This window comes from Rousettus aegyptiacus, unplaced genomic scaffold (genome assembly GCF_014176215.1).
Source record: "Rousettus aegyptiacus isolate mRouAeg1 unplaced genomic scaffold, mRouAeg1.p scaffold_m13_p_15, whole genome shotgun sequence".
NCBI classification, from domain to species: domain Eukaryota; kingdom Metazoa; phylum Chordata; class Mammalia; order Chiroptera; family Pteropodidae; genus Rousettus; species Rousettus aegyptiacus.
Genome location: NW_023416290.1, coordinates 55814677 through 55842295, shown reverse-complemented (window position 1 = coordinate 55842295; position 27619 = coordinate 55814677). Strand labels below are relative to the sequence as shown.

General features: G+C 46.7%; 2 protein-coding genes, 1 long non-coding RNA gene and 1 pseudogene across 11 annotated transcripts in view; 2 read left to right on the top strand and 2 right to left on the bottom strand.

The window, feature by feature from the left end:
- TMEM71 (transmembrane protein 71) overlaps positions 1-16444 on the top strand; it is a 30620-nt gene extending 14176 nt beyond the window's left edge. For 2 of the 7 annotated variants that reach the window (XM_036233041.1, XM_036233044.1), the window contains exons 6-11: positions 712-897; positions 4438-4513; positions 7596-7657; positions 7747-7807; positions 10826-10982; positions 11019-11841. In XM_036233041.1, coding sequence (XP_036088934.1) covers positions 712-897; positions 4438-4513; positions 7596-7657; positions 7747-7807; positions 10826-10943 — 503 coding nt within the window. In that variant the 3' untranslated portion in view covers positions 10944-10982; positions 11019-11841. Of the gene's footprint in view, positions 1-711; positions 898-4437; positions 4514-7595; positions 7658-7746; positions 7808-10825; positions 10983-11012; positions 11842-12609; positions 14749-15045 lie in introns of those variants that run through there. The other 5 variants (XR_001597062.2, XR_001597061.2, XR_004954671.1 and 2 more) reach the window with 5 other exon arrangements.
- On the bottom strand, positions 830-27216 carry LOC118612019. Of its 3 annotated transcripts, none has more exons than XR_004954674.1 (3): positions 27163-27216; positions 20773-20897; positions 830-2890 (listed from the first exon to the last, which is right to left on the bottom strand). It is a non-coding gene; the product is annotated as an uncharacterized LOC118612019 (long non-coding RNA). The 3 variants fall into 3 exon arrangements; XR_004954673.1 differs by lacking the exon at positions 27163-27216 and adding an exon at positions 26636-26688; XR_004954672.1 differs by lacking the exon at positions 27163-27216 and adding an exon at positions 21771-22136.
- LOC118612097 lies at positions 11866-11984 on the bottom strand (annotated as a pseudogene).
- LRRC6 (leucine rich repeat containing 6) overlaps positions 26726-27619 on the top strand; it is a 52196-nt gene continuing 51302 nt past the window's right edge. Inside the window, exon 1 of the mRNA XM_036233045.1 lies at positions 26726-26799. Coding sequence (XP_036088938.1) covers positions 26790-26799 — 10 coding nt within the window. The 5' untranslated portion in view covers positions 26726-26789. The remainder of the gene's footprint in view (positions 26800-27619) is intronic.

Here is a 27619-nt window from a genome sequence, read left to right as displayed (position 1 = left end):
TTAGGTCTGGGGTGGAGAAACTTCGCATGTCTCCACCTCCCGCCCCTGCTGGAATTCCCCGTTCACGAACAGCACTGACGGAGGGCTTGCAATGAGCCGGGCGTTAATCATGGGAAGTCTGGTGAGGAAGACAGATATTAAATAAAAATCACACGAATTAAGCATTATGTAATGTGTGTTTATATGATCATAGCAAAAATCAGAAATTATAATTTGCCCTCCGAAGGCAGAGAGCAGGTGCTTTGACAAGAGTAAGGGCGATTAGGAAGATGCAGAAAGTGCAGGAAAACAGTCATCTTCCCCTTGTGAGCACTCACGGGATCTGTTCAAAGAGCCGTGAGGCTGAAGGCTCCTTGCGCATTTAGGTCGGCTCCCTGTGACAGGGTTTCACAACGACGTTTGGGGCCGACCGATTCCTTCCTCGTCGTAAGGCCTGTCCCGCGCATGGCAGGATGTTTAGCAACATCCCTGGGCTCTGTTCACTAAATGCCAGTAGTGCCCTCCCCCAGTCCCCATGCTGTGACAACTAAAATACATCTCCAGACGTTGCCTGGGGTCCGGGGTGATTTGTCCTTCGAGGATGAGGACAAAAGGATGTGGCATTGCATTTAGAGATCCACTCCTATCCTACTCCGATGGACACGCACACACTTTCTCTCTCTCTCTCAATCCGTACACACATTCTCTCTCTCTGTCCTTTCGCTTTTCCAGGAGCTGATCTGGACTGTTCTCTCGCCGACGACTGGGAGTTGGAGACGCCGAATGCCGAGTGTGTAAACGCCTCTGCTTGGGGCCACATCGCATCTCAGCCACCTAGAAAAAACTCCCACGAATCTCCCCTTCAGTCTCAGTCAATGGCCTCTGACCATCTTCACGGGAACGCTGAGCGTCTTTCCAGTGAGTCTCTTTTTCTAAATCTTTGCCACACCCAAGGAATTCTCCCCCCACAGGGCCTGAGAACAACCTAGAGAGGATGACCGGGCTCTACCTGGGTGAGGCGGGTAGGACCTGGGGTGCTGCCAGCGCCCATGTGAGGCATTCACAGGGCAGGCGACTGCCTCGGTTGTCACTGTGGAGGCATCCAAAGGGCTGAATTTGCAGTTTTGTTTGTTTGTTTGTCTTAAAAACCTTGGAAACGTTTGGCAAAATGTTAACCTTTGCGAAATCTGGATAGAGTGTACACAGATGTCTGTTATTTTACTCTTCATACTTAGCATCTTCCCTATGAAGGAAAAAAAAAAAAAGAAGAAAGAAAAGAAAAAACCGCCTTTAATGCTCTGCCCCTGGCAAGGAAAAGTCAAAATTTAAAGGTACTGAGATTTCCTGTCGGGAGTAAATCTGAAATAAATTCAGCAAACACGTCCCTTGATCTCGAAGTTGCTAATATCAGATCGATCCCATTTGCACACAGTGTTACATCAAGGTTCTGTCCGGCAGCTCGCCCAAGTTCACAGCCCAGCATTCTACCTGTTAGCTGTCACTCGGAAGTTCACCTAACTCTCTAAAACTTTTCCTCTGTATATGGACATAATCAGAGTTCCTACCTTGTAATGATGAAAATAACTCATGTAGAGCACTTGGCATCATGTGCCATATGTACAAAATACTAAAATATATATATACAAAGATATGATTACATAAGATTGAAGTTAAATAGAAAAATATCTTCTCTTCATTGGCCTACACAAAATTATGAATATTCACTACACTGATCACCTCTTCTTCTAATCCCAAAGACCAATATGCCCTGCTTTATCTGTTCTCAGTGCAGCTATTAATTATTTAAAAGGATTTTTTAGTTCCTTTTCCAGGTATCGAGATGACAGGAAAGCAGCTTTTACTGTTCCCGGGTGATCGACACCCACTGAGAGTCTGCAGTCACTTCCTCCAGGCAGCCCACCCTTCCCTCCTAGGAAGAGGATGTTAAGCAACCCCTCTTTGTGCTCCTCTGCTCCCAGGGCTCCCCTCTCTCATGCCCATTTCCTCCACTGCTATCCCATGTTTACTTCTGGATCTTGTCTACAAGTCTGGGCTATGAGCTCCTCGGGGCTGGGCACTACGTTTTAGTCATCTGTTGATTTCAAACTGCCCACATAATGCCTGGTACAGAGCAGGGGCTCCATGACTGCGGGGGGCCAAGTAAGTGTGCTGTCTCCGATTTACAGATGAGAATACTCAAGTTCAGACAGGTCACGTAAGCCTTTGTACATGTTCTTTGCTGTGTCTGGAATGTGTCTCCCCGGAAGACCCCAACTCCATCTTCAAGGTCAAAATCAAACAAGACCACTTCTGTGAGGCTTCTTTTGCCCTCTTCTGGCTGGGGGAGGCAGCACTTTGCCCCATAATTCCCTAGCACTCTGCATCTATCATTGTTGGAAATATTTTCCTCCTCCTCACCTGGCTCTGAAGCCCTGGGTGGACAAGGTCTCCATCTGATTGTTCTATCTTCTTCACATGTAGGCTTCGAGCATGCATTCTGTTCCAGGTGATGTTCCACGTGCTAACAACACAGGCGTACAGGACATCATCATCATCAGTCAGGGCTTTTGGGGCTCCGGTGGATGGGAACCCAACTCAAAGTGGGTTCCACATTAATGAAAACTCCAGGCAGAATTTCAGGGGTCTCGTCTCGTCTCTTTTATGTCTGCTTTATACTTTAAAAGGCTCCTCCTCCATGGTGGCTCTCAGGGGCTCTGCGCCTACAATTTTCCAGTTTCCAGTCCAGCGGAAAGAGATCGCAGCCTTCTGGAGTCATGACAAGAGGCCCAGTTTCCTTGGTTCTGGAAGGGTCCCATTTCCATGGCTAAACCAGTCATGTGGTCAATAAGTATGTGAAGCTCCAAATGGTTTGCAGTGGGCCCAGTGATGGGAGGAGAATCAGTCTCTGCGCCTAAACCATGAACAAAGAGGAAGAGGTGATTCCCCAAGGAAATTATGGGCACTGCCACCACAGATGTCAACTTAGCATTCTTAGTGACCTTGCAGTCCAGTGGGGGAGATAGAGAAATAAAACATTGATTCCAGTTCATTGTGAAAGAGATATGCCTGAGCCATGTAGCACTGCTAAGGGTCAAGATGGAGTCGAAAGATTCGAGGAAGGCTTCCTGGAGGAGATCACGCTTGAACTAAGTCAAATAGGTACTAAGTAAATGGCCCCTGAGGGATCGAATCAATAAACACCTTATCCAAAACCACCCAAGTCACACCTTTGTAGAACTTAAACTGAAATTCGGTAATCCTTTAATATTTAATTCTAGTGACTTTGTCAAGCTAGTCTTGTTTCTTCTGTGAGAAAACGGTTTTCAAATTGCACACGAAATCAGAGGGGGCCCAGAATAGGAACACACTTCAGAAGGATGGCCGAGCGTTCAACTGAACGCATGATCACGTATTTAATTCCCCATGTACGTGAAACGCGGTACACTTGCGGTGATGTCATTCACAGCTACTATATTCTGCACTGCCAGCCTTCAGTATCCTGTCCTCGTGATGCGCTAAGTGGGTCTCGTGTGCAGCAAAAATAAATGCCTTCATAGCACAAAGTCATTCCACATTTTAAACAACTGTTGCAAAATTGGACTTCTGAAGCACACAGGAAAAATTAAGCTGAGGTCTGTTCATACTTTTCCTTTAAATCTTTATGTGGTAATCGTCGAACCGGCTCTGATTTCTTTTACGTGATAAGAATAATACCCAGGGTCACGACTGGTTTAACTCATGTTTCTCGCTGCTGGAGAATCTGCTATATTTTTATTGATAGCAAAGAGTTTTCCAAGGCCCAACAGTTCGTGATGTATGTTCTGTTTTGTGCCCTTTCGAGATTCCCACTATGCAAAGTTGCAATGCTCTTTGCCCACCTCATTTCAGGCAAAACATTATGTTCTAGCCAGACGCGGTTTTTAAATCTTGGCTCTGGCACCTCGTAGCTGTGTGACCTTGAACAAATTTCGTCATTCTTCTCAGTCTCGGTCTTCTCATTTGCAAAACTATGATAATGGTTCCTATCTCACAGGTGTGTTGTGTTGATTAAATGAATTGATTTATGAAAGTTCATTTCATACTTTCAAACTGACTTATGAAAGCTCTGTGAATTATAAAGCATGCTACAAGTTTAGGCAGTATCATCATCATCATCATCAGAGTCAGATTTCTGATATTAGCAAAAACTCTACAAAGTCTTTCTCCAATATTGAGGTAAAAGGCAAGCCTAATCCTGTTTACATAGCATGAGCATTTATTTTTAATGACAGAATATCCAATTATTGGAAGAAATTTTCTAATATTTGACAATTTTATCTTGTTACTCGTGACAAATTGTTTGAGCTGACATATATCCGAAAACTGTTTTTTGGTATGTAGAAATTCTAGTATGATTTTTCTGTTCTGAGATTAATCAGCAATGATTTCTAATTCATTTATTTTTATTTTTCCTATTAGAAACCAGTTTGTTGGGAGAGGTCTCCTTGCAGACAATTCTACTTGCTGCATGTTTGATCCTTTCTGCATATGCAAGGTAATTCAGGTTTTATTTTCATGCAGTGATGCTTCATAATTAATGAAGCTGTAATTGGTGGATGATTTACTTGCCTTATTCTGCAGAGCATTTTCAGGTAGCTCTGTGGTTACAATTTGCTCATTTGTCTGTCCATGATAAGTGCCCCTTCATCTGTCACCTCCCTGCTCCCATCATCTCACAAAGCATACAAAAGCCAGCGCATCTCGCTGGAAATTGGAGTTTACCATGTATCACCCTTTGTTTAAATCCTCAGTGATTCTCTGTTGCCGATAGTGCCTGCTTAGAGGTCAAAGGCACTAGGGAACTGGGACTCCCAAGTTTTCCATTGTATTTTTATATCCTAACACAACGTGTTTGATCCAGGGCTGCCCACTCAGCATCTCAGAGCACATAACGCGCCTAATTACAGGCATGTCTCTGTTCTACCCTCTGCCCAGCATGTCCTTCCTGTCCTTTGCTTGCCTAAGTCTCCAGATCAACGATCACCTCTCTTCTGTGCTAGGCCCACTCATGCCTCAGGGCCTTTGCGCTTGCTGTTTACTCTGCCTGGTACGGTCTTCCCCAGAAAGCCTCATAACATACGCTCTTCCTTCTTTCTGGAATCTTTTCCAGTGTTACATCATCAGAGAGCCCTTCCCTGACAACCCTGTAGAAGCAGCATTCCACTCGCTGTCATACATGCCTCGCTTTACTTTTCTTCGGAGCACTGATCAACCCCTGACCCACTGCGTGTTCACTGGCTTAACTGTTAATGATCCGTCTCTCCCTGGAACCATGTGAGCTCAGACGTGTGTGTCCCTTTCACTCCTATCCCCCAGTGCCAGGGGCTCATCGATATTTGTCGAATCAGTGAAACAGAGGAGTGGAACCTTTGTGCTCCTCGGCCCCTGGTCAGCAAGTGCTGCTTGCTCTCAAGCTCTGCCCCTTGAGGGTCTAATACTTCATGCTGCTGAAAGAAGTCATGTTTTTAAGTACAAAATCTGGATCCCAGCCCTTCAGATACTAATTTAGATCGACTGAGAATCGTTCTTTTTCTTTTTTTTAAACAAGCTTCCCAGATAATTATGAGGTTTGAGAAGTATTTTTGGATCACAATGGGACCAGAAGAACAAAAACAGGGGAGGGTGGGTGTCCCGTGGTTAAAAATAAATCTGCAAAATTCTGCATTACGTATCCCAAACTGGAGGATCATAATGTGCTTTAGCATGATAAAGGCACAGTGAAATATAGTGAAGAAACACGTTTCGCTTTATTTAACTTGGCCACCCCAAATTTAAGTGATCATGGGAACTTTTTCTTTTATTTATTATTTATTAATATTCCTCTTAGGTTAGTTTCCCTAGATACTCCCTACTTGAGAGAGGAGCTTAATTCCCCGTCCTTGAGTGTGAGCTGCATTTAGACACTTGCTTGCACAGAATAGACTATGGAAAGAGGGATAAAGGTAAATTTACAGCTGAGCAACCCGGCAAACATGACCTCAAATGACCAAGAGTAACATCACCAGGGGGAAGTCATGTTGACAGTGTATACCCTTGACACGATGGGATGGGAATGGAGCCGTAGCTGTGTGATCTTCCAAACTCCAGTGTAACCATGAGAAAAGTGCAAAGTGAGGGACATTCTGTCCATCACCTGACCACTCCTCAAAACTGTCGAGGTCATCAAAAGCAAGGAGAGTCTAAGAAATTGTCACAACCCAGAGGACGCTAAGGAGACATGATGACTAAATGTAATGTGGTATTTTGGACGGGATCCTGGCACATGGATAAATTAGGGACAACTCTGAAGGCCAAATGAAGCGCAGAGTTGAGTTACTGGTGACACGCCAATGTTGGTTCCTTAATTGTGACGAGTGTGCCGTGCATCACAAGATGCTAAGAATAGGCGAGGCTGGGTGAGGGGTAGATGAGAACCCTCTGTACTGTTTTTTTTTGCAAGTTTTCTGCATTGCCTAAAGTTATTCTAAAGAAGAAGTTATTTAAGTAAATAACCTATTGACGTGGACAACAGCCTGGATGAATCTCATAGATGTTATATAAGTGAAAGATGACAGACACCAGAGTCTGTATGATTGCACACGAAGATAAAATTCGAGAAAAGGCAAAACAGATCAGTTATTATAGATGTAAGAATGGTGGTTAATTTGGGGAACTAGCATGGGAAAGGACGACAAAGGAAAACTTACATGGTGCTGGAAATATTCTCTACTGATTTGGGTAGCAATTACAGGAGCTTATGTAAAAAAAAAAAACTCAAGATATACACTTCATATGTTTTAGTGGACATTTGTTTAAGGTCAATTTAAATGCATAATTTAAAATTAAATGTAAAATATTAAATTTTTTAAATTATAAATAAATGTTAAATAATTTAAAGTTAAAATACTCAATTAAAAATGCATATAAAGAGATGTCTGAAAGGATAAACATCAGATATTCATAATGGCTTCTTCAGGGCAATGGGATTTTTTTATTATATTTTCCTTTCTCCTTTGTATCTATTTGTAATCTCTTTCAATAATTCATATTTTGAACACAAAAACAATGAAGGCATTATTCATTTAAAAAAAATTTACCCCGTAATACAATCACTCATCTCACTGACAATACCCCAGAAGGTTAGCCCACTTTTGGGGCAAGATTGTGAAGCTGTAGGCATATAGATTTTCTCTTTTTTTCCTTAGAACTTTTAGACTTTTGTGGTTTATATCTCAGTCTATGACTCATTGAGTTAAATTTTGTGTTAAGGTGTTTTGTACATGCGGAGGCTCATTCTTTGCCTGTGGATATACGATTGTTTCAATGCTGTTTGCTGAAAAGACTATCCTTTCTCCATTGAACTGCTTTTGCATCTTGGCTAAAAATCAGTGAACTGTCTCTGCGTGGGTCTTTTTCTGGGCTGTCTCTTCTCTTCCACTGATCCATATTTCTATCCTTTACTAATACCACACTATCTTTATTACTGTAGTTTCAATGTAAATCTTAAAATCATAAGTCTATAGTCAACCTAAAAGAACATCTCGTATATTGGAAATGCAGAATTCATTTGCTGAACCTGATCGATCTTGTCGTTTCAGATGGTTTCTAGGAGGAATATTAGCCAGTGTCTTCACATGCTTCTTGGCGGTAACGATTGCTTGTAAGTAACTGTTTCCCAAATGACTTCTCTACTTCCTGTATTTCTTTCCAATTTTGGTCATTTAAAAATATTTTCCTTTCTCACCCAAGATGTTGTCAAGTCACTGTTTCTCAGCCTTGCCAGCTATTTCAAAGCCACCACCTGTGTTCGGTAAGTGTTGCCTCTGTTGTCATCGTCTGGACAAAGATGACCATAATCTGACATCCCAGAATGCTTTGTGCTGGTCATGACAGCCATGACTACATACAGGAAAGGTCCTGATCATTGTCCTGAAGAATATTTTCTGTGTAACACTAAAATCGAATAGCATCATTATCCTGTCTAAATTCTTACACCAAAATAGATAGAATTAATTTTTAAGGCAGCAGGACTTAAGAAATGATATGAATTTTTAATTTTTAAATAGTTGTAAAGGACTTTTATAGATTCACGGCACTGCACTTTAAAACATCCCTCGTTATAAGAGGCCTTTATCTTATAGTTTCCCAAATAACTGGCAAACTGCCCATGAGATGATCTCAGCTGCTAACTGAGATTTCTCTGCCGTCTCTCAGTCACTTCACGATCCCCCTGTACTCCGAGTGCCACTGTTCAGCATCTTTCAAAGGGTTACTGGGGTCTGGGTGAGAGGCTCACAGAATTTCAAACAGCCTGAGAAGCACCATCCACTGCAAGATGGATTGTGTTAATTACCTCCTCTTCAACATGGCTGCCAGAGGCCACCTCCCACAGCTTGGAGACAGGTCTGTAATTCAAATTAGTTAACTGGCTTTCATTCTTGACACTACGCTGCCCTATTCATGAAATCTTCGTGTTAATTCCGAAATCATAATGGGGCCGAGTGAAGATTTGTTTTCTTTAGGACTCCAGCCAATATTGATTTGCTGACGCTTTGAGAAATCCTTCCTCTAGTTTCCTGGCATTCCGGGTTTCTGGGTGCAGGGATTAATATAGCTAAGTTTTGTTAACCCAAGAGTTAGAAAATTGGGCACCGAGGTCACCTGAGAAATCCTTATTCCTCCGAGGTCACCTGAGAAATCCTTATTCCTTAGCCCTTGTAAACGAATGAGATTTGTTTAAAGCTCTTCTAAGATACCCACTCCCCTCCCTCCGGCTACGGGTCGCTCGTGGATGCAGCTTTATGGCCTGAGATGTTGCACTAGTCTTCACTGGACTAACCGATAATATCTGAATGAGAGAGTCACACCCATAGAGTCATTTTGTAACCCAACTTTAGGAAGTCAAGACACTATCATTGTTTGTCAGATGGTGTCAATTGTATACATCGGTTCTCAGTGGCTTTTAAGATAAACATATACAATTAATCGGAAAGACAAGTATCATCTTGTTAGGAAGCTCTGTAATGAGGGCAGTTTCTCAAAGTATGGCATAGAACAATGTAGAATCAACTGGGGAGCTTGTTTAAAGTACAGATTTATAGAACCTGATTCCAGACCTTCTGAACCCAAATTTCGGAGGGTATTCATTTTCAACAACCTCTCCAGGTAATTTTTTTGCACATTAACTATGAATATCTTGGAATGACGGTTTGATTTCTAAAGTGGCATCATTTAATCTACTAATTCTTTATTGAGAACTTGCATGTTCTGTGTTGCACTGGGTGCCCAGTCCTGTCCAGCAGACACTTATGGTCTCCACCATGGGTTAGACACTGTTGCTTAGTGTCAGGTGGTAATGCCAAGGCCTCAGGGTCTCAGAGTCTGATTAGAAGGATGCGGAAAGGGCATGGCAAAGTAGCATCTTAATATGGAATATGGGAACAGCAAGTATAGAGTCAGCATGGAGGCTATGGGAAAGCCAGGAGTGAGGTTTCGTCAGACTAAGGTGGGGGAGGGAGTGTGGGATGGGAAGGGAAGGGAAGAGCCAGTATCAGACCTGCAGGGGTTATGCTACCTGTGGCTTTGAGGGCAACTTACATGGGTCTGAGCGCCTTATTTGTTCCCGCCTAAAAGAAATTAGATCAGGACAGATCATTCCATCTATAATTCCATTTATAATCAGGATGATAATTCCATGCGAGATACTCTCGTCTACAGCTTCGTTTACAGAATAAGGCCCCTTGATTATTCGTGTACACGCTCATCCTCTCCTTCCCTCGCCATCTTTCCTCTTTCTGCCCGGTCCTCATACACACGCTCTCGCATTTAAGACCTGTGAAAACAGGACTACGGGCTTCATTTTCGTATCCATCTCAGTGCCTTGAAAATAGCAGGAACGCCATAAATATTCATTAAATTGAAGTATTTGCCGCATCATTTCTTAAACTACTTCCTTGATAGCCGAGAGCTCTGTGCCTGTAGAGTAAATATTTTGCCACGCTCTCCCTCCCATATAATCATAGCCAGGAGCGAATGAGCCCAAGTCACGGTTATTACCGTCGAGAGTCAAGAATGACTCATAAGTCTGTTCCCAACAATCAGGGACGATGATCTAAGAGAGTGCAGGGCGAGCTCTGAATCAGTCCGCAAACAGTACTGCACAGTTAGGTGAGATCGGGTGCCAGTTCTTGAGCACTGTCACTTCTCGGGTCCCGTCCCTTTTCGTACCATAATGCAACTCTTATTCTGTCGCCTTCTTCGTTCAATGCAAAGTCTGCCGGGTGCGGGGGACTGTCTGTATTGTTTGCCGTTGGCCTGAGTGTCCCGTTCAAACGAAGGCCCTCACGGTATCCCACACTGTCAATAACGTGTTAGCATCGGCAGCCTACATTTCTCACATTTATGAAGTCGACAACATGGGGCAGCGTCTGTTCTCTGTGCTCTCGCATGCAGGCATGCGTGTGTAGTCGGCGGCTGAATTAATAAGCTTGAGGGAGTAGAAATGTGGGGAAGAGCCACCTGTTACCCTCTAGGCATTTCTGCTCTCGAGGTGGAGAGAGAAAACAATATGAAATGGGAGTTGACGAAGCAGCAAGCTGACATTACTGCAGAATCACGGGAAAGGGAGAGAACTGAGAACGGCTGAGACCAAAAATAAATAAATAAATAAAGTTACTGGAGGTGGAAGCTCCATTGTCCTAGTTATGATTATCCAGGCCAGTTTGTCGGTGTGTGTGCACGTGTGCGTGTGCGTGCGCTGATGAGAGCAGATACTGAACTTCCTGTGTATGCGGCTGGATTACGCGTTTCTTTTCTTCCTCTGATCTAGGTTTGCCAAATTTGACAGCCATTCAGGAGTGCCTCTGATGAATGTCTTCAGTCTGGATACCCGGAAATTGTCCGATTTGCAGTCTGCTTGGAACAGCTGCTTTATTGGAAGGAAGTGAACAACTGGATCCTTGAGAAAAGACGGTTTAATTGGGGTTATATATATATATATATATATATATATATATATATATATATATATATTTTTAAATCTCAGTTTTGCACTCATAATTGTAATATGCTCTTAAAAATAACATTGATTCATCTTTCCCTTGCAAATGCTAGCAGTCGAGGGAAAGGACTGCAAAATGTGACGGAGAGCAAACCACCTGGGTAAACGTCGCCCTGTTATTCCCTAAGGCAGCAGTTCTCAAACATTAATCTTCATTAGAGAATTAAGAGGAGAGCCCATGACCACACGATTCCTGGGCCTGCCCACATGGACCTGCCCCTTGCTGAACTGCTTTAATCGAGTGATGAAAGCAAGTTTATACTAACACCAACTTAATAGTAAATAAATGCAGTTTATCCTTAAAATACAACATCAAGAAAAGTCATCATTTTTCCCCAAGGGGAGGCTCAATATTTGGTGATTGACAGCAGGCGATGGTTGTTGGAAAACGGGCAGGAGAGGGCCAAATGTGGGAAGGTCTGCTCTTCATTTGAATCATTTTCTTTACCAAGTTTTCAACCTACCTGGGGCTCATGATTACCACTCATTAAAACTGCACTTACAGACAGAAAAAAATTCCTTCAGGGAAAAATAAAGGCAAAACACGAGAGTGCTTAGAAACATGTAAAAACGGTGCTGTTGCTTAGCTGACTTAAAGCTTGTGGAAGACGCTCCCTCCCCATCCTCTTGCTTGGGATATGTTCCCAAGTGCGTCTTGCAATTCAAATTTGTTCTATATGATATTTTCTGTCTAGAAACTATTTTTTTGTTGTTGTTTGTTTGTTTTTTTAGGCGAGGCGACCCTTGATCGACCTCACAGATTGCAAGGACCTTGTCAGCTTACAATCCCCTTATTATTTTATTTTTTATGCCTACAGCATCTGGTCTTCCTAGATGGTCTCCCATCCAAGTACTAACCAGGCCTGACCCTGCTTAGCTTCTGAGATCAGACAGGATCAGGCTTGTTCAGGGTAGCGTCACCGTAGACATGTCTAGAAACTTGAGTGGAGAAATCTGTCTTTGCTTGAAATGGTAATGTCGAAAAATCACTTTTTATATTATTTTTATTTAGTGCCTTTGGTTGAAAAAAGTATCATACTAATAATAAATGGAGCCACCAGCAAAGTATGTTTATATATATATGAGCTATCATGAAGGAAAGCTGTTAATTCAACACCATATTAATTTCTGAAGGCCACTGTAACAAATTTAGCCACAAATCAGTGGCTAAAAACAACACAAATTTACCACGTCCTGATTCTGGAGGTTGGAAGGCCAAAATCAAGGCGTTGGCAGCACTGCTTGCTTTCCGGAGGCTTCGGCGAGACAGCCTTCCCGTCACGCTGAACCGCTGGGAGTTCTTCGGCCATGCCATGCTCCCCGCCTCCTCCTGTCCTTGCTGATGCTAGTCCCTTGACTGGATTGCCCTCCCCTGCCTGTCCCTCGTGGAAACCCCTCGGTCTTGTAGAGTCCCCTCAACAATCACTGCCGCCTGTGAAGCTTTTCTCGAGTCCCCCAGGTTGATTCGGGGTCCCGTTTCCTCTGCTCCTGTGCCCTCGGTCCATGCCTCCTTCACATTTCTAAGACTGGAACTCTCGTTTGTTCCTCCACAGGTCCCCACCTTGTCCCTTCGAACCTTACACAGGGTGAAATACTGAACACGTCTTCAGAAACAGTTGTTGATTGAGTTTGAAGACGATGTGGTCATCGCTGTCCCCAGGCTCTTCTAGGTATTCACAGTTTCTGCTCCTCATTATTACTGAATACCTAGAATCTCTAACCAAGTGTTTTCTCGAAGTGTTTTATGTGTTCGGGCTGGAGGTGTTGCTGCCAGTGGGTGAAGCTCGGGGGGAAACGACTGGACGACTGTTGCTTTGCATGCTAGGGGCGGTTGTAGGGCCTTAGCTGGATTTCGACAGGTTTCGCGGTCATCTTTTAGCTCTCCTGCCTTCGCAAAGAGGCTGGAGTTTGACCCTCTGCTGATTTTGCTATTTCAAGTCAATCGTCAAATTTCGGTAGCAGAGATCCACAGCCAAACCCAACCCCAGGGTTTCCACAGAACATTCTGAACCCGGACCTTCAGTCCATGAATGCCGTGGCTCCTTGTCTGCTTGGGAAATGGCTGACTTTGGAGGAAGAAGGACAGCTTGCTCCCTCTCTGCAGGTGGCAGGACCGTTCACAGTGGGGCAGTCCATGGCCTTGGCCTCACAGCCATGACTAAAGTCAGTCCAGGTCAGCTGCCGTGTGATTTACTGTCACATGGGCTCCTCGGTTCCCTGCTCTCCTCTGCTGGCCCCCTTCCAGAATGGAGCATGCTCGGGGACCTGCACTGTGTTTACAGCCCCAGGCTGGCTCATGTCCCCAACAGCAGCATTGAGTTAGTGTACAAAAGGTAGGCTTGACCGGGGAGGATAAATGCAGCTCAACTATCTCTACCCTGCTATTTAAAGTTACCATGAAGGTGAACAAAGCCATCACGATCTGTAAGCTTCATTTAAAGCTCCGTGAAGATACAAAAAAAGGATGGGTTTCAGGACACAGCCAGAATCGAATCCTGCTCCTCCATTTATTTGGTGGAGTTCCCGAATCTCTGGGTCTCAGTTGCTTTATATATAAAATGGAGATAATAATTCCTACTTTTCAGGTTGCTCTGAGAATTATTGCTAATGTGCTTTTTTGGGGGGGGGAAATGGGGATGGCTTTAATCTCCCTCCCCCCCCCCAATGCCTGTTTTAGTCATCTGTTTCTGAGTAAGAATGTTAGCCCAAACCTAGCAGCTTAAAACAGCACTCATCTATGGCCTTACAGTTTCCACGGGTCAGAAATCTGGGCACAGCTGAGCTGGGTCCTCTGCAAGGCTGCAATCAAGGTGACAGTCAGGACTGGGGGAGGTTCCCCTCCCACGCTCACATAGCTGTTAGTGGACTTCAGTTCCCTGTGCCTCCGTAGCGAGGGCCTCCCCCGGCTGAGCCCTCAGATGTGAGCCCGAGCTGAACACGTCTTGTTTGTCGCCTTGCAGAGGACCCAGCTAAGTTGTATCTGGCCTCCTGATCTGCAGAAACCATGAGATAGTGAGGCGTGTATTCTGATTTGCTGGGCTTGTGGCGCTACTGCCAGGCAGCGCTACATAACCGAGCGGCCGTGAACTCTCCCCCGAGTTACTACGAAGGTGTGATCCAAGTGAAAGCCTGTGTGGCCCCGCACGGCGACTAAAGAACAAGCCAGTTGGCGGCTTCCTGCAGCCAGATCAATGCCCACGAGCCCCGCCACTTAGAGCGGCTATTACCGCCTTGAGCTCCACCAGCGACAGGGGCACACGGAGCCCGACTGCTGATGTGCGAGGAGCCAGGAAGACTCATTCGTCATTGGATGTCATCCCTCTGCCAATGGCCAGCCTGGTTCCTCTGAGGCCCCCGTTTGTCACTGCAGCTGCAGCAGCAGGCAATGCGGTCATAGAGGACAATGTCTCTGTAGCATGCGATAAATTTTCCACTCCTTGGGAATGAATGACCTTGCCGAAGTTTGTAATGGTAATCAGAATGTTACCTTAGGTGCGTATTTGATGCTACCGTCTCCTTCATTCATTCATTCATTCATCCATTCATTCCTTCTGTGAGTATGTATTCAGATCCCTACCATGTGCCAAGAGCCAGTCTAGCCCCTGGGGATATGACGATGAAGAAGACAGATGAGGTTTCTGTCCTCATGAGGCTGCATATTTACGCAGCTTCCTTTCACTCTGTGAAATAGGCAAAACGGCCATTTAAAAATATGGAAAACGGTGTGAAACCAATGTGTAATTTAAAAATTATTGTAAGGCAGATGCCCTTGTGAGACCCAAACATGACAAGACAGAACCCGCTACCCCCGGAGCCCTGAGGGGTTCCACCCTCAGAGTAACCCCTGTCCCGTTTCTATAGTAATCACTGCTGTACCTCTCTTGGGAGTTTATCACCGGCGTTGATTCCTAAATATCCTAGTGTAGCTCTGCCTGATTTTTTTTTTTTTAAATATGCCATTTGTTTTTTGGGTCTCTTTTAATGTCTAGGTTCTCCTTCCAACTATCTCCTCCTCCACCTTTGAAGTTTGTTGCTTGTGGAAACTGGATCCTTTGTCCTATAGTTTCCTCGACCGGAATTTCTGCTGACTGCATTCCTGCGGGAAACGTCAGAATTTCCATCAGTCTTCTGTACTTCCTGCCGATGGCGCGTCGATTGCAGAGGCTTCGTCGGTTGCGGTTTTCAGTGACTGGGGTAGAACTATTCCACGGGCGCTGCCATAGTTCTCATCCGCGGGCGCTTAATCTCTTTTTGTGTTGGTAGCAGCCATTTCTGCTCAATGTTTAGATCCTTAATTCATCAGGGGCTGAAAATCGATGACATTCCCATCTGAGCATGTCTTCGGCATTTATTTGTTGGGATGCGTCTGTCCAGAGACACATCTGCCACCTGATTACCCAGTGATTCGGCTTTTACAGGAAAGGAATGAATGCTCGAGTCTTTCCCTTTACTTGCCAATTTTCAAAGAGTCAGTTCCTTAGCACCTTTCAGAAATGACCAGGATACTCTAAAAATGAACTGACATTGATACACCACCCTCGCTAAAGTCCACAGTTTACCTTAGGGTTCATTCTTGGTATTGTACATTCTGTGGGTTTGGACACACTGATTCTAAAGTTTATATGGAGAGGCGCATTCTCACGATGGATGAAAATGAGGATTTAAAAAAAAAATCTGCATTTAAGTGAACGCACACAGTTCAAACCCACGCTGTTCAGGGTCAACTGTATTTTTGATCCATGGTCGTATGCAGAGGGCCAACTAAAGTCATGGTCATATTTTCAACTTCGCTGGTGGTTGGTGTCCCTAACCGCAGGCTGTTCAAGGCTCAACTGTGAGCGTGCACATGTCATACATCCCATTGGTTCTGGCCTCTGAGGAACCCTAATATGGCAGCTACTGTAGTCACCATTTTACAGATAACTGTAGAGAGGGGCGGTAACGTTTCCCAGGGCACAGAGGGTAAGCAGGCGACTGGGTGTGGCACCCCGGCCGGTGTGGTTCCGCAGCCCTTGCTCCCCCACCGGTCACTGCCCCTGAGAAGGGTGACAGCAGAGGGGTGGGGTCGCTCTCTCTGGAAATATTAACTCGGGAAAAAGTTTTCCATGGGGAACCGATTAAATGAAAAGAACCACCTTTCAGAAACAACTGTGACCTCGCTACCTTTTTCCTTGTATTTCAAGTTTCTCGGATCTAGATCCTCAGAGATTTGACACGAATGAGATGCGACAGAAGAGAATCATCTAACGTTGTCTGGTTCGCTTTGCGGATTTGGCCGGTAGAGGCTTCCGTAGCTGTTCGCGGGGCCCTGCAAAGAGCTGCCATTCTGATGCAGCACGTGCTGTGTGCGATGCTTTATCTGCCTCATCTATAAGCCGCACCACAGCCCTGCCGAGGGTTCCTTTTGTCATTGCTGCCCCAACAGGCAAACCCACGTCAAGCCCGAGATGGGCCAGGCAGCCCTCCTTCATCTCCTAACCTTGCCCTTGGCCGGATGTGGCTTCCAAGCCTGCCTGTCTGACTGCCTCCGGCCAGGGAGTGGCATACCTCTTCCCTTACCTGCCACCAGTGAGGATAAGTCACATGACGCCACCTACACATGGGGGCTGGGAAATAGAGGAAAGCACATAGTTCTTTGGCGAGCTCTAGCAGATTCTGCCACACCCTCATTTGAAATCACAGAGAGATGTATGACCTGCTACCCCAGGTCATTAAGGCTCCCGTGCGGTCTCCCCGACACCACCCCCCTCACCCCACGATGCTTCCCCAAGCAAAATCTGCGATGGTCATTTCCAGACAACCCAGATGCAATGACCTGCCTGTACCATAGGCAATGCTAACCACCACCCGCTCCCCACCACTAGGAACCCCATTATTGCTCATACCATACAGCAGAACAGACGCCTGCTGACTTGGCATACTTTCCATCAATGCCATAAATTCCTACTAGGCCTTGATGAAGGTCTAGTCATGTTGTTTTTTAAAAAAAACTACCCCGCTGTGATGGATATATTCCCTCCATCTGTCCCATGCTGGGTGAAATCTGCTACAGCTGCAAGCTACACCTGCTGGACAGCCAGACGGGTACCTTGGGGGTGAGTGGGGGGCAACAGAGCAGGTGGATGCTAAAAGCTGGCAACTACTTCGCAAAATTTTTCTTATCCTTCTGTAGCCTTAATGAAAATGAAAACAAAAGACATGAAATGCAGGAGTGGGGGGCTGGGGTACCAACAGAGGCTGGTGAGCGAGGACTTTTATTTTCAATGCAAAATGTCATTTTGCATTGGCATTGTGGAAAGACAGGGCGACCCACTCTGCGCCCCAACCCAAACTGAAACAGCTTACTTCTGTGTGGGCGAAATTCAAGTCCGAGCTGCAAGAGACCTGCTGTGCGCAAGACAGCTGGAGCTCAGTGCCGGCAGCTCCATCTAGGACCACATTCCAGAGCCTCCTACCTTCCTCATCTTCCTTGGCCCTTGCCCGGCCGCTCACATCCTCTGAACACGAGTGCCACAGCGCAGCGAGACGGTCCCGCTCTGGAGTACCGCTCGCGCGGGCGCTGGGCTCCGACGCAGCCACTTAACTGTCATCTCACTTTGGACAAGGGGGTTTCACCTCTTGAGGCCTTAACGTCCTCGTCTATAAAACGGGATAAAAATACTACCTAAGGCATAGCATTTTCATGAGTACTAAATGAGTCCACACGGGCAAAAATACGTAAAGCTTAACACAGTGCTAGATACACAGCAAGCTCTTCCGAAGCGGGAGCCGCCATTATTACTGTTACTAGCAGTGGGTTATTAGCAGTAGCAGCGGTCGCATTAGGAGGAGTGAAAGCCGTCATTCTGACTTCTGGGACCGTGTGGATTTTTCAGTTATTAGGGGAGATGGTAGAAAGAAGTGATGAGCAGTGGGCTGAGGCCTGGCCAAGGCCGTGTCAATTTAGTGGAATAAATACTTCTCCCACCGTTTCACACCAGTTAGAATGATATAAAGAGAATGTGGGCTTTGGAGTCAAACAGATACAGGTTTGACTCGGCAGCTCTGTCATTTACAGCCCCGTGATGCCGGGCCTGTCACTCCGCTGCTCCGAACGCCATGTAAGAGCACCGGCATAAGTTCCTGTCTTGGGATTCGGAAGTGGACCATCATTCTGTTGTCACGGAGAAGATTAAATAAGAGAGAGGAAGCTGCTATAGCGGCATGGGAAAGGATCGCTGTTAATGATAACCGACATGATTTCTCGGTTTTGAAAATGATCGACCACCATGTGATTTAAATAAAAATGAGAAAATTCAGGCGAACGAAGGAGAAGAAGTCACCCACTATCCTTTGACGCAGAGACAGCACTGCCAACAACTTGGTGTTTATCCAAGAAAACTCTCTTGGTTGCAAGGTCGATGAGATATGAAAACGGGCCACCTAGAGAGAAAGACTTGGGACGTGGAAGCGGCCACCATCTGGGGCCGGTCGTGTGGCCACTGCCCAGCTGGAAGCAGAGAACTCCAGCAGATGCCAGGCCCGGCCCCCGCTACGATTTGCTGTAAGGGGGGTGCCATCAGCTGTCGCCCTGCGGGAAAGTCAGCGCACCCCCCACCCCCAACGTGGAAGTCAAGATGGCCACACGGCGAGTTGGTTTTCAAGGCCCTTTATCCACAGGGAGGCAGGACTCAAACTGGAGCCTACCGCCTCCAGCGTGCGTTTCTTCCCTTCCTGCCTGCCTTTTCTCCACTCCTGCCCGTGCTAGTTCTGAGCTCCGTGCAGCTCAGGGCGCAGAAGCTAATGAACAAGGTGGACAAAGCGGCAGCAACGGTCGCACTCTAATGAACAAAGAAGACAAGGCACAGTAAGACGGAGGGGAAGTGGAGGCGGCCGCGGAGCCCTGAAGAGGGCGCGGCGCTCCCGCCTCTGCCTGGGTTCGGGATGCAGACAGAGGAGCTTCCCGGCACCCTCCTGTGTTCTCCCTAAGTGCTGTGTGGCTTTGGACAGACCGCCTGACCGCTAAAGCGCAGGTTTCTCATCCGCGAAAATGGACAATACGCAGGACCAAAGGTCTCTGGGGCCTCTTCCCACGAAATGCGCGCTAGGCGTTGGAGTCCCCCCGTGTCACCCCCAGAACACTCCCCTGAGGTCGATCGCGATGATTCTTCTCGTTTTATAGTTCACGGTCTCAGAAGGCAATGTGGTTGCCTGACGGCAACTGCTAACCACCAGAGGGGCCAACACCAGGGTCCCGTGTCTGGCTCCAAGTCCGGTTCGTTTGGCACCGACACCCCCCTGCCCACCTCACCAGGCTGTTGTGACGATCAATTATAAATGATAAACATGCGCATTCAGCTTTCTCTCCCAGAATCCTCGTGTGACCGGACCTGGAGGCAGGGCAGGTGTCCTCGCTGCTCAGGGCCGCTTCTGGACCACTGTCCCTCCCTCCCCCCGCTTGAACCTCTAGTTCTGAAGCTCGTGCCTCGGACCACACCGTCCGCTGCCACTTTCTGGTGCAGTCGACCACCGACCCCTCATTTTCTTGAAGACTTTGGCACCTCCCCCCCCAGCACTGCCCCTGTCATGCTTCGTGGCGATTCCAACGCACGCATGGACTCCCCTTCTCATACTCCGGCCACTTGCTGTCTGTCTTTCTCTTATTTTTCTAAGTCCCAGGGAACCGCTAATCTACTTTCTGTCTCTGTAGATTTGCCTTTTCTAGCCACGCCATATAAATGGGATCGTATGATATGCGATCGTTTCACTTAGCATGATGTTTTCAAGGTTGTAGCATCATGAATCACTGCTTCATGTCTTTCCATGGTAGAATAATATTCTATTAGGTGGAAATAGTATTTAGTTCATCTCTTCACCCGTTGACGGCCACGTGGGCCGTTTCTATTCTCTGGCTATGATGAATGACGCTGCTATGAAATTCGCATCCAAGCCTTCGTGGGGACATATGTCTTGATTCCTCCTGGGTAGACACCTAAGAATGGCATTGCTACATCACATGGTAAACCTATATTTAACATTTTAAGAAACTGCCAATGCTCGTTCCAAAGTAGCTTCGCCAATTTATATTCCCACCAGCAGCTTATGAGGGCTCCATTCCTTCCACGTCCTCACCAACACTTGCCAATGTCTGTCATTTTTATTATAGCTGTGCCCTAAGGGGAGTGAAGTGGTACCCACTGTTGTCTGGATTTGCACTTACCTAGCGGCTAATGATGCTGAGCATCTTGTCTGACCCTTTCTTTGCCAGCACTGTGCTTATAACCTTGTCCTCCACCTTGCGTCGGTCACAGTCGAACCCTGGACCTTGTCATTCCCTCCCTCATAATCTCAGTTTTGAACACGTACTTAACCGCCTTAACCATCGCCGCCTTCCCAGTTCACCTACCCCTCCACCTTCAACAATGTTTCGACATTCTTGGGATCAAATTCAATCGATCCTGACAACTTTTCACCGTCTCTCAGCCTCTATCACATCTTTACTTTTGATCTCCGCCCTAGAGTCTACCGGCTATCGCTGAAGTCACTCCTCTGCACCCCCCTCTGCTCACGGCTTCCCAGGGAAAACCACGACTCTGGCTGTATCCACTGCTGCATCTGTCACGCAACTTTACCCACACGTTGAACATGGCTTGAGAAAAAAACACACCGTCAGGCCTTTCTTTGAATTCGTGACCACAGACCTCAAGGTGCTCGGTGGCGCCTGAAAGTCACCTTACCTCGTCCCGTGTCCACGGCTTCCTGCTCCCCGGGCGCTTCTTCCATATCCCGTCTTTTCTCCTCAACCCTTCAGGATATCCCTCTCAAGTGTCATTCTTAGCCGAGGTCCGTACTTCCTATTTCGCTGGGAAAAATAGAATCAATTATGAAGACACAAGGAGCCGCTGGCACCGTCTCTACACACCCACGAGCATCTGTTCCTGCTCTCGCCCCCTCCTGTGCCGTGGACGGGAAGTCCGCGCTGCTGTCTGAGGCCACTCACGCCTCATGTGCTGCAACCCGCCCCCTCTCGTCTATTCATGGGCGTTACCCCAGGAACTGTCCTCTCCTCTGCGGCAGCGGCAGGCCCACATGCTGCAACGACACCTGCCTTAATTAAGCCCTCTTCCGACTCCACATCCCTCATAACTACTTCCATCCTCCATTTCTCTGCTCCCGATAGCAGCAAAATTCCTGGGTAGATTTGTGTTCTATATTTTTTTTGTCCTCAATTCTTCTCCTCTAAGTCTTTCTTGAACCCATTCTGATAAGAATTTCCCCTCTACCATCCACGATAGCAGCCCCTGTCAAAGCCACAATGACCTTCGATATTGGAGAGTTCAGCGATCGATTGTTGGGCCTCATTCAATTTGACCTAAAGCAGTATTTGACACAGTTAGTGCCCTCACCTCCTTAAGGCACTTTGCTAACTTGGCTTTCCCTTCCTTCACTGGTTGTATGTCTCCTGTGCAAAGTCTTCCACATTTTTCCAACTCTTAAATTCTGGGGTATCCTCAGGCTTAGTCCTAGGATCACTTCTCTGCCTAAACTCACGCCGAGAGTGGTCTTATCCACGTGCGTGGATGGAGACACCTCTAAGCCATGACCACCCCAACCACACTCCACCCCAGACCTCTGCTCCACGTTCCTGTATCCAGCTGCTCTCTCAAAATCTCCTCCCGCAGCCCTGAACAGATCTCAGGTTTAGCACATGCAAGACACAGCTCCTGATTCCTACCTCCTCCGATCTGCACTCCACTGTCTCCACTGCCTTAGCGAACAGAAATGACACAGCTTCAGTTCTCCACATAAAAATTCAGGAGCCACCCTTGACGCTTACATTAGTTTGCTGTAACAGAGTGCCACAAACTGGGTGGCCTAAATGTCAGAAATGTGTTTTCTCATAGTCATGGCAGCGAGCAGCCTGAGATCAGTGTTTGGGTAGACTTGGTCCCTTCTGAGGGCTGTGCAAGAAGACTCTGTTCCAAGCTTGTAGGTGGCTGTCTTTTCTCTGTGTCTTCGTATGGTCTTCCCTCTGTACGTGTCTGTATCGACCTCGTCTGGAATCACGCCCTGTCTCCTCGCGAGGTCCTACACGATTATTTGCCTCCCACCTACCTCTGTGCTCATCTGCCCCATCACACCAGCTGCCTTGCTCTGTTCCTTTCACAAGCCAGGAGCTCCCCGGTCTCGGGGCTTCTGCTTTCTCTCTCCCTGGGAAAAAATCTTCCCTCAGCTCTTCACATAACTGGCTCCTTCTCATGCTCAGGCCTCACCCCATATGTGACCTTTTCCATGACCACCCAAAGTAATCCTCCTCCAAACTTAATCGACCACCCCGTTTTTCTTTTGTAACACATATCATCCGCAAATCATCTTATGTAGTATTTCTTTACTCGTTTGTGGCTTGTCTCCTGCTGTGAGTATACAAGTTCCAGAATAGTCAAAAGCTTTTCTGTCTTGGTCACTACTCAAGCCCCAGTCCTAGAAGCTCAATATATGTTTGCTGAAAGAAAAAAATTAATAATTGGAATAATAGAACCCTCTAATGCCCGCCCAGATTAGGAATCTTAACACCAACTACATCATGTACTGGAAACAATTATTTGGAGACACTACGCGCATGCACACGCGTGTGCGCGCGTGCGCGCACACACACATACACGCAGGTAGATGAGACAGAGCAGGTGGAAGACGCAATTAAAAACAGAGTTTGAAATAGTGTCAGTCCTCTTTGTTCGTGTAACCAAAGCCCTGAAAATATTACCTTTCCCTAAGCCGAAGTGGGAAGCTATGAATACCGGGAGACTTTGTGAGGAAGGCCTCTCTCTGCCCTGGGACAAATGGCGCCCAGCCGAGCGGTGTGACAAGGACGGTGACATCATTTTCGGCAGCTGCCACCAAACTTGAAAAGGGCTGATTGATATGACAAAGTCTTTTCACAAAGAACATAAATCAAAGAAGATGACTGACAGCGAAGTAAACATTTTAGAACTAGAGTAATTAGGAATATATTAGCAATTAAAATAAACTTATTATCATTAGCAAAATTGGCAGTTACTTGCAATTTCCCCAGGGGCCTCATTTCTAGTTTATCCTTGTAGATTATATTACGGCAGGACTAATGTTTTTGGAGATACGGTTTTAATTTATCTCAATTATTCCTTACCGTGCCTAGCATACGGAAGGCACTCGATAAATATTTGCTGATGGAAGGAAGGATGGGTCACAGGAAAAAAGGAAGGAAGAAAGGAAACAAGGAAGGAAAGAAGGGAGGAAGGAAGTGATGGAGGAAGAAAGAATTGAAACTCTAGAGGTGTTAGTAAATAGTAAACGTGGGAGTGTGTTTACTTGCAATGAGGAAACTCCTCTGAAGGAAAATGAATGGACAGTCTAATGGAATTGTAACCACAGTATTAGTTACTCATCATAAAAATACTAAAATTATATATAGTAATGAAAATAATAAGAATCAAACAGCTTTCTAGGTCAATATCCAGCACAAAGGAAGTTGGGAGACTGTTTTGCTGCTAGTGGAATTTCAAAACACCCACTTCAGAATTTATTTCTCCTACTTATAAACACAAAAACGCTGTCACAGTTTCCTCAGGAAGCACCACTCATCTTGTTATATTTCCAGGAGCCAAAGAAATGAGCCCGTTTTGAATAATGATTTGCATAAACAGACACACACCACGACTCTTCAAACTATCTCATTCGGTTTGAGTGAAATGAACTCGACTTTACTTGGAGCTGTCACACCGTGATTTATTTCCCAATTTCCCTTCCCGTCAGTGGACTGTAACAGTCACAGTTCATTTGTACACCCGCCCTTCATGCCCCACAGGTGCTCTGTGTCTGAGAAACGCAGTGACTGTGATGTTCGGCTTGAGGAAGGACACAGCGTAATCAGCCCAGCCTGGCCTATGACAAATTCTTAGGTGGAACTCTTGGTTTCTCTGATTTATTAGCCAAGGCAAGTCTCTGCTCCACCAGCGTGATGGAATGATCTGTCAAGGCCCTGCTCTTGGAAACGGCTCTTATCTTAGGTTTTTGTGAGAAGGTCCCAAGACAGGATGTATCTAACAAACAGAAGAATGAGGTACCCTTCCTGGGTAGCCTGCTAGATCCCCTTAAAACATGGACGTCTGTGTGATGATCCTACATAAACCACGAGCTGTGGGCCTTACATCCGGGACAGCCAAGCTCTTGGGGAGACTGGCTCGCTGACTCGCTCATTCAACCAGTCAACAAATCTATATTGGGCACCTAACGAGTGTTGGGAATTGTGCTGAGAGCATGGAGTCGGAGAATCCTAGTTTGGAAAACAAACTCCCTGCTCTCAACTAGCTCTCAGTCTAGAAAATGATGTAGTATAGAGTGCAGGTTTGAGCACAAAATCCCGGATCCACCATCCTAGTAATAAAATCTCATTGGGCTTCAGTTTCCTTATCTATAATACGCAGATGACAATGCTGCCTACTGCCAAGGGCTGCTTGGGGAGAATTAATGAACACTTCAAAGCACTTGGGCAGTGTTGAGTGTGTAAGCAAAGGAATGACAGCCCATTATTTGTTAACTTGTGTATGAATGAATACCCCACTTTCATAGGCATTAAGTTTCACAGGAAAAATTCAAGGTCTCTTCGACCCCCAGAGAGTTTAAGAGCAAGGCTAGAAATTCAAGAGCGAGTTTGTCTGAAGGTGAGGATAGAAGCTCAGAGCCAATATATCCGACACTTGGGTGGCAATTGCTTTTGAGAACTTTCTAGAGTTCTGGACTAGCTCCTTCTTCTGACCCACAGGCTGAGGTCCTGTCAGCTTAGAAACTACTTTCTCCCTGGAATACCCCCAGTGCCAGCTTCCTACCAGAAGCTACATCTTTTTTACCCTCAATGAACCTCTTGCTGTCAAAACACACAAGTTCGAGCACAGGCATATTTGCTAAACTAGCCTGCTGCTCATGGCATGTCATCTCCTCCCTGAGTAATCAGACACCAGCACACAGACCTCTCGTTGGCACAGATATAGGTGACTACCTGTATTGTCATCTTCATGCAGAAATGGGCAGGTTTTAGCTCTGGAAGGTGGAGCTACCTCTCCGATGCCACACAGTAATAAATCAGTGGATTTGACTCATTGAGGTCATACTGTTCATTCCATACTGTCTTACTTCCAAAAAATTGTGAAATGATGAGAATCAGACTGTTGGGTAGGAGCAAGGGATATCACCTAAATATATAGTTTGAGGGCCTTTGGGAGTCTCCTTAGGACGCAAAATATTTCTCCCACTGTGGGCACAGATCCTGAAATCTCGCCACTCCAGGTCGGTTCCTTTGGCCTGGCTTCTAAGTCCTCCATTATCCCGATCTAATTTCTCAGGTTTACTATAAAAAATCCCCTCTATGCAGCTGACCCCATTGCCACGCTGATTCCTCCCCACTTCACTCTGCCTTATTTGGCTTTCCCTGCCTCTCCGCCTCAGTCCATGCTCTCGTTTCCATCTGGCAAATCCTAATAACTGCCCACAATAAACAATGAACAGGTGTCTGCTCAAAGAATACACTTCTTTGCACTCGACATTGCTCTATGAATCTGCTCTTAAAACGCAAACATAATACACACAGCAAGATAAGAAGCATACACTCCACATTGTTTACTATGATTGGGATGGGAGGTTTTTTTTTTCCTTTAATCTTTTATGTATTGTCTTTCTTTATTTCTTTTGTTCTTTCTTTCTTCTTTTCTTTTGCAAATATGGCAGAAGGTAACAATTTTATAATAATACATTAAAACTCTTGGGCCGTGTAATACATTGAAGCACCAACATTCCAGCATCTGAGAATGAATGCTTTTACTGATGTCCTTCGTAATACAGAATTGGGCTAAAGCACATGGCGCACGTTGGGGGAGCAGCTTGGGATAACGTCAGGGGAGCAGCGCGAGCTGTAGGAGGTACACTTCCCATACTTTACCATGAAGAGAGTAGCGGGTAGGGAAAGCTGAGGGAAAGGATAATGGGTGGTGTTTTTAGAAAACTTTTAGCAGGAAATTGACTGGTGTTGGGCCGTGACTTTAAAGAGATGACAACTAATGTTTATAGCGAGCCTGCTGTTTTCTTTTTTAAAAAGTGTTTCCCATTCACTCACATTATCTCATTAAAGACTTCACAATAATCCTTGAGATGATTATTATTACTCATCTTACGGAGGCGGAAGATGAGGCTAAGGAAGTGTCAGTTCACATCACCAGTCAATGAAGTCGGGTCTAAACATCCAGAACTGGCTCTGGAAGATGAGGCTAAGGAAGTGTCAGGCTAAGTCGGGTCTAAACATCCAGAACTGGCTCTGGAAGGTGTTTAGAAAAAAAAAAAAAATACAAAGAAGAAAAAATAAAGGCAGAGGGCAGGCTCAGGGGCGCGCCCAGCAGGCTGATCCATCAGGAATCAGAGCGCCCCGTGGTTCTGGGCTTCTGGGCTCGGTCCGGCCAGTTGGGCGAAGTGGAAGCAGCCTGCGGAAGGTCAGGGGCGGAGGCGGGGACGGCGCGAGGGCTCGGGCGGGGACAGCCCCGTGTCCGCCAGGGACCCGCTTCCCCGCAGTCTTACCTCCCGCTGCTCCCGAGCGCCCGGGGCGCGGCGGCGCCTGGTCCCGCGCGGCCGCCGTAGCGACCCCGTTGCCAAGGCTCCCGAGGGCCGGCGCGGACGCGCAGCGACGCGGCTGGGTCCGGCTTCCGGGGCCCCGACGACGCCGAGGGGCGCCATGGGCCGGAGTAAGCGCCCCCTCCCGCCCTCCGCCCGTGACCGCGCCCCGCGCGCGCGCGTGGTCCCGGGCCGCGTGGGGCGTGCGCGCCGCGGCCCCGCCGCTCCGACCGGCCCGGCAGCCGCGCCCTGGGGAGGCTCGGGCTGCTCCGTACAGCGGGGCGGGGAGGAGGGCGCTGGGCCAGAGGCGCCGGGGCGAATTAATGCCGTGCGGGACCGGGACCGGCCGCGGGTCTCCCTGCCGTGCGGGGCGCTGTGGGCCGGTCGCCGTGTCCCCGCTTTCCCGAAGGCAGGGTGGCCCAGTGGTTCGCCGACCCCACGCCGGGGCCTCCCTCCTCCACCTGCTAGCGAGGGGGCCGAGCCCGTGACCTCACCCCTTTGGGCCTAAGCCTCCTCGTCTCCAAAACGAAGGCGATCACAGTGTCGTTTTACAGACAGAGTAAGCGGTGTAAAAGTGGCCCTTTAAAAATACCAAGAGGATGTGCACAGTGCTGCGGGCTCACAGCTATTTGTGCTCGATTGAACCGTGTGTATTAGAATGACTCATTCTGATACAGCACTGTGCTTGACCTCCCCAAATGGCAGTTTGGTACATTTCAACCTAACTGATCACTTATTGCAGAAGAGTCATAGTTCATATTTTTTAGTTAAGAGGCTGCGCTAGATGGTGGGGTTTCTGCCTTGGAAGAACTGATTGGCTGGCGGAGGCGGGGCGGGTGATTTGTAAACCAGATGCCCATATTTCCTCTTAGTTTCATAAAACAATAGACAAAAATTTAGACATAAACAAGTGAGAATTTTGTTTCGATTGTGAAACCCACCCATTTTACT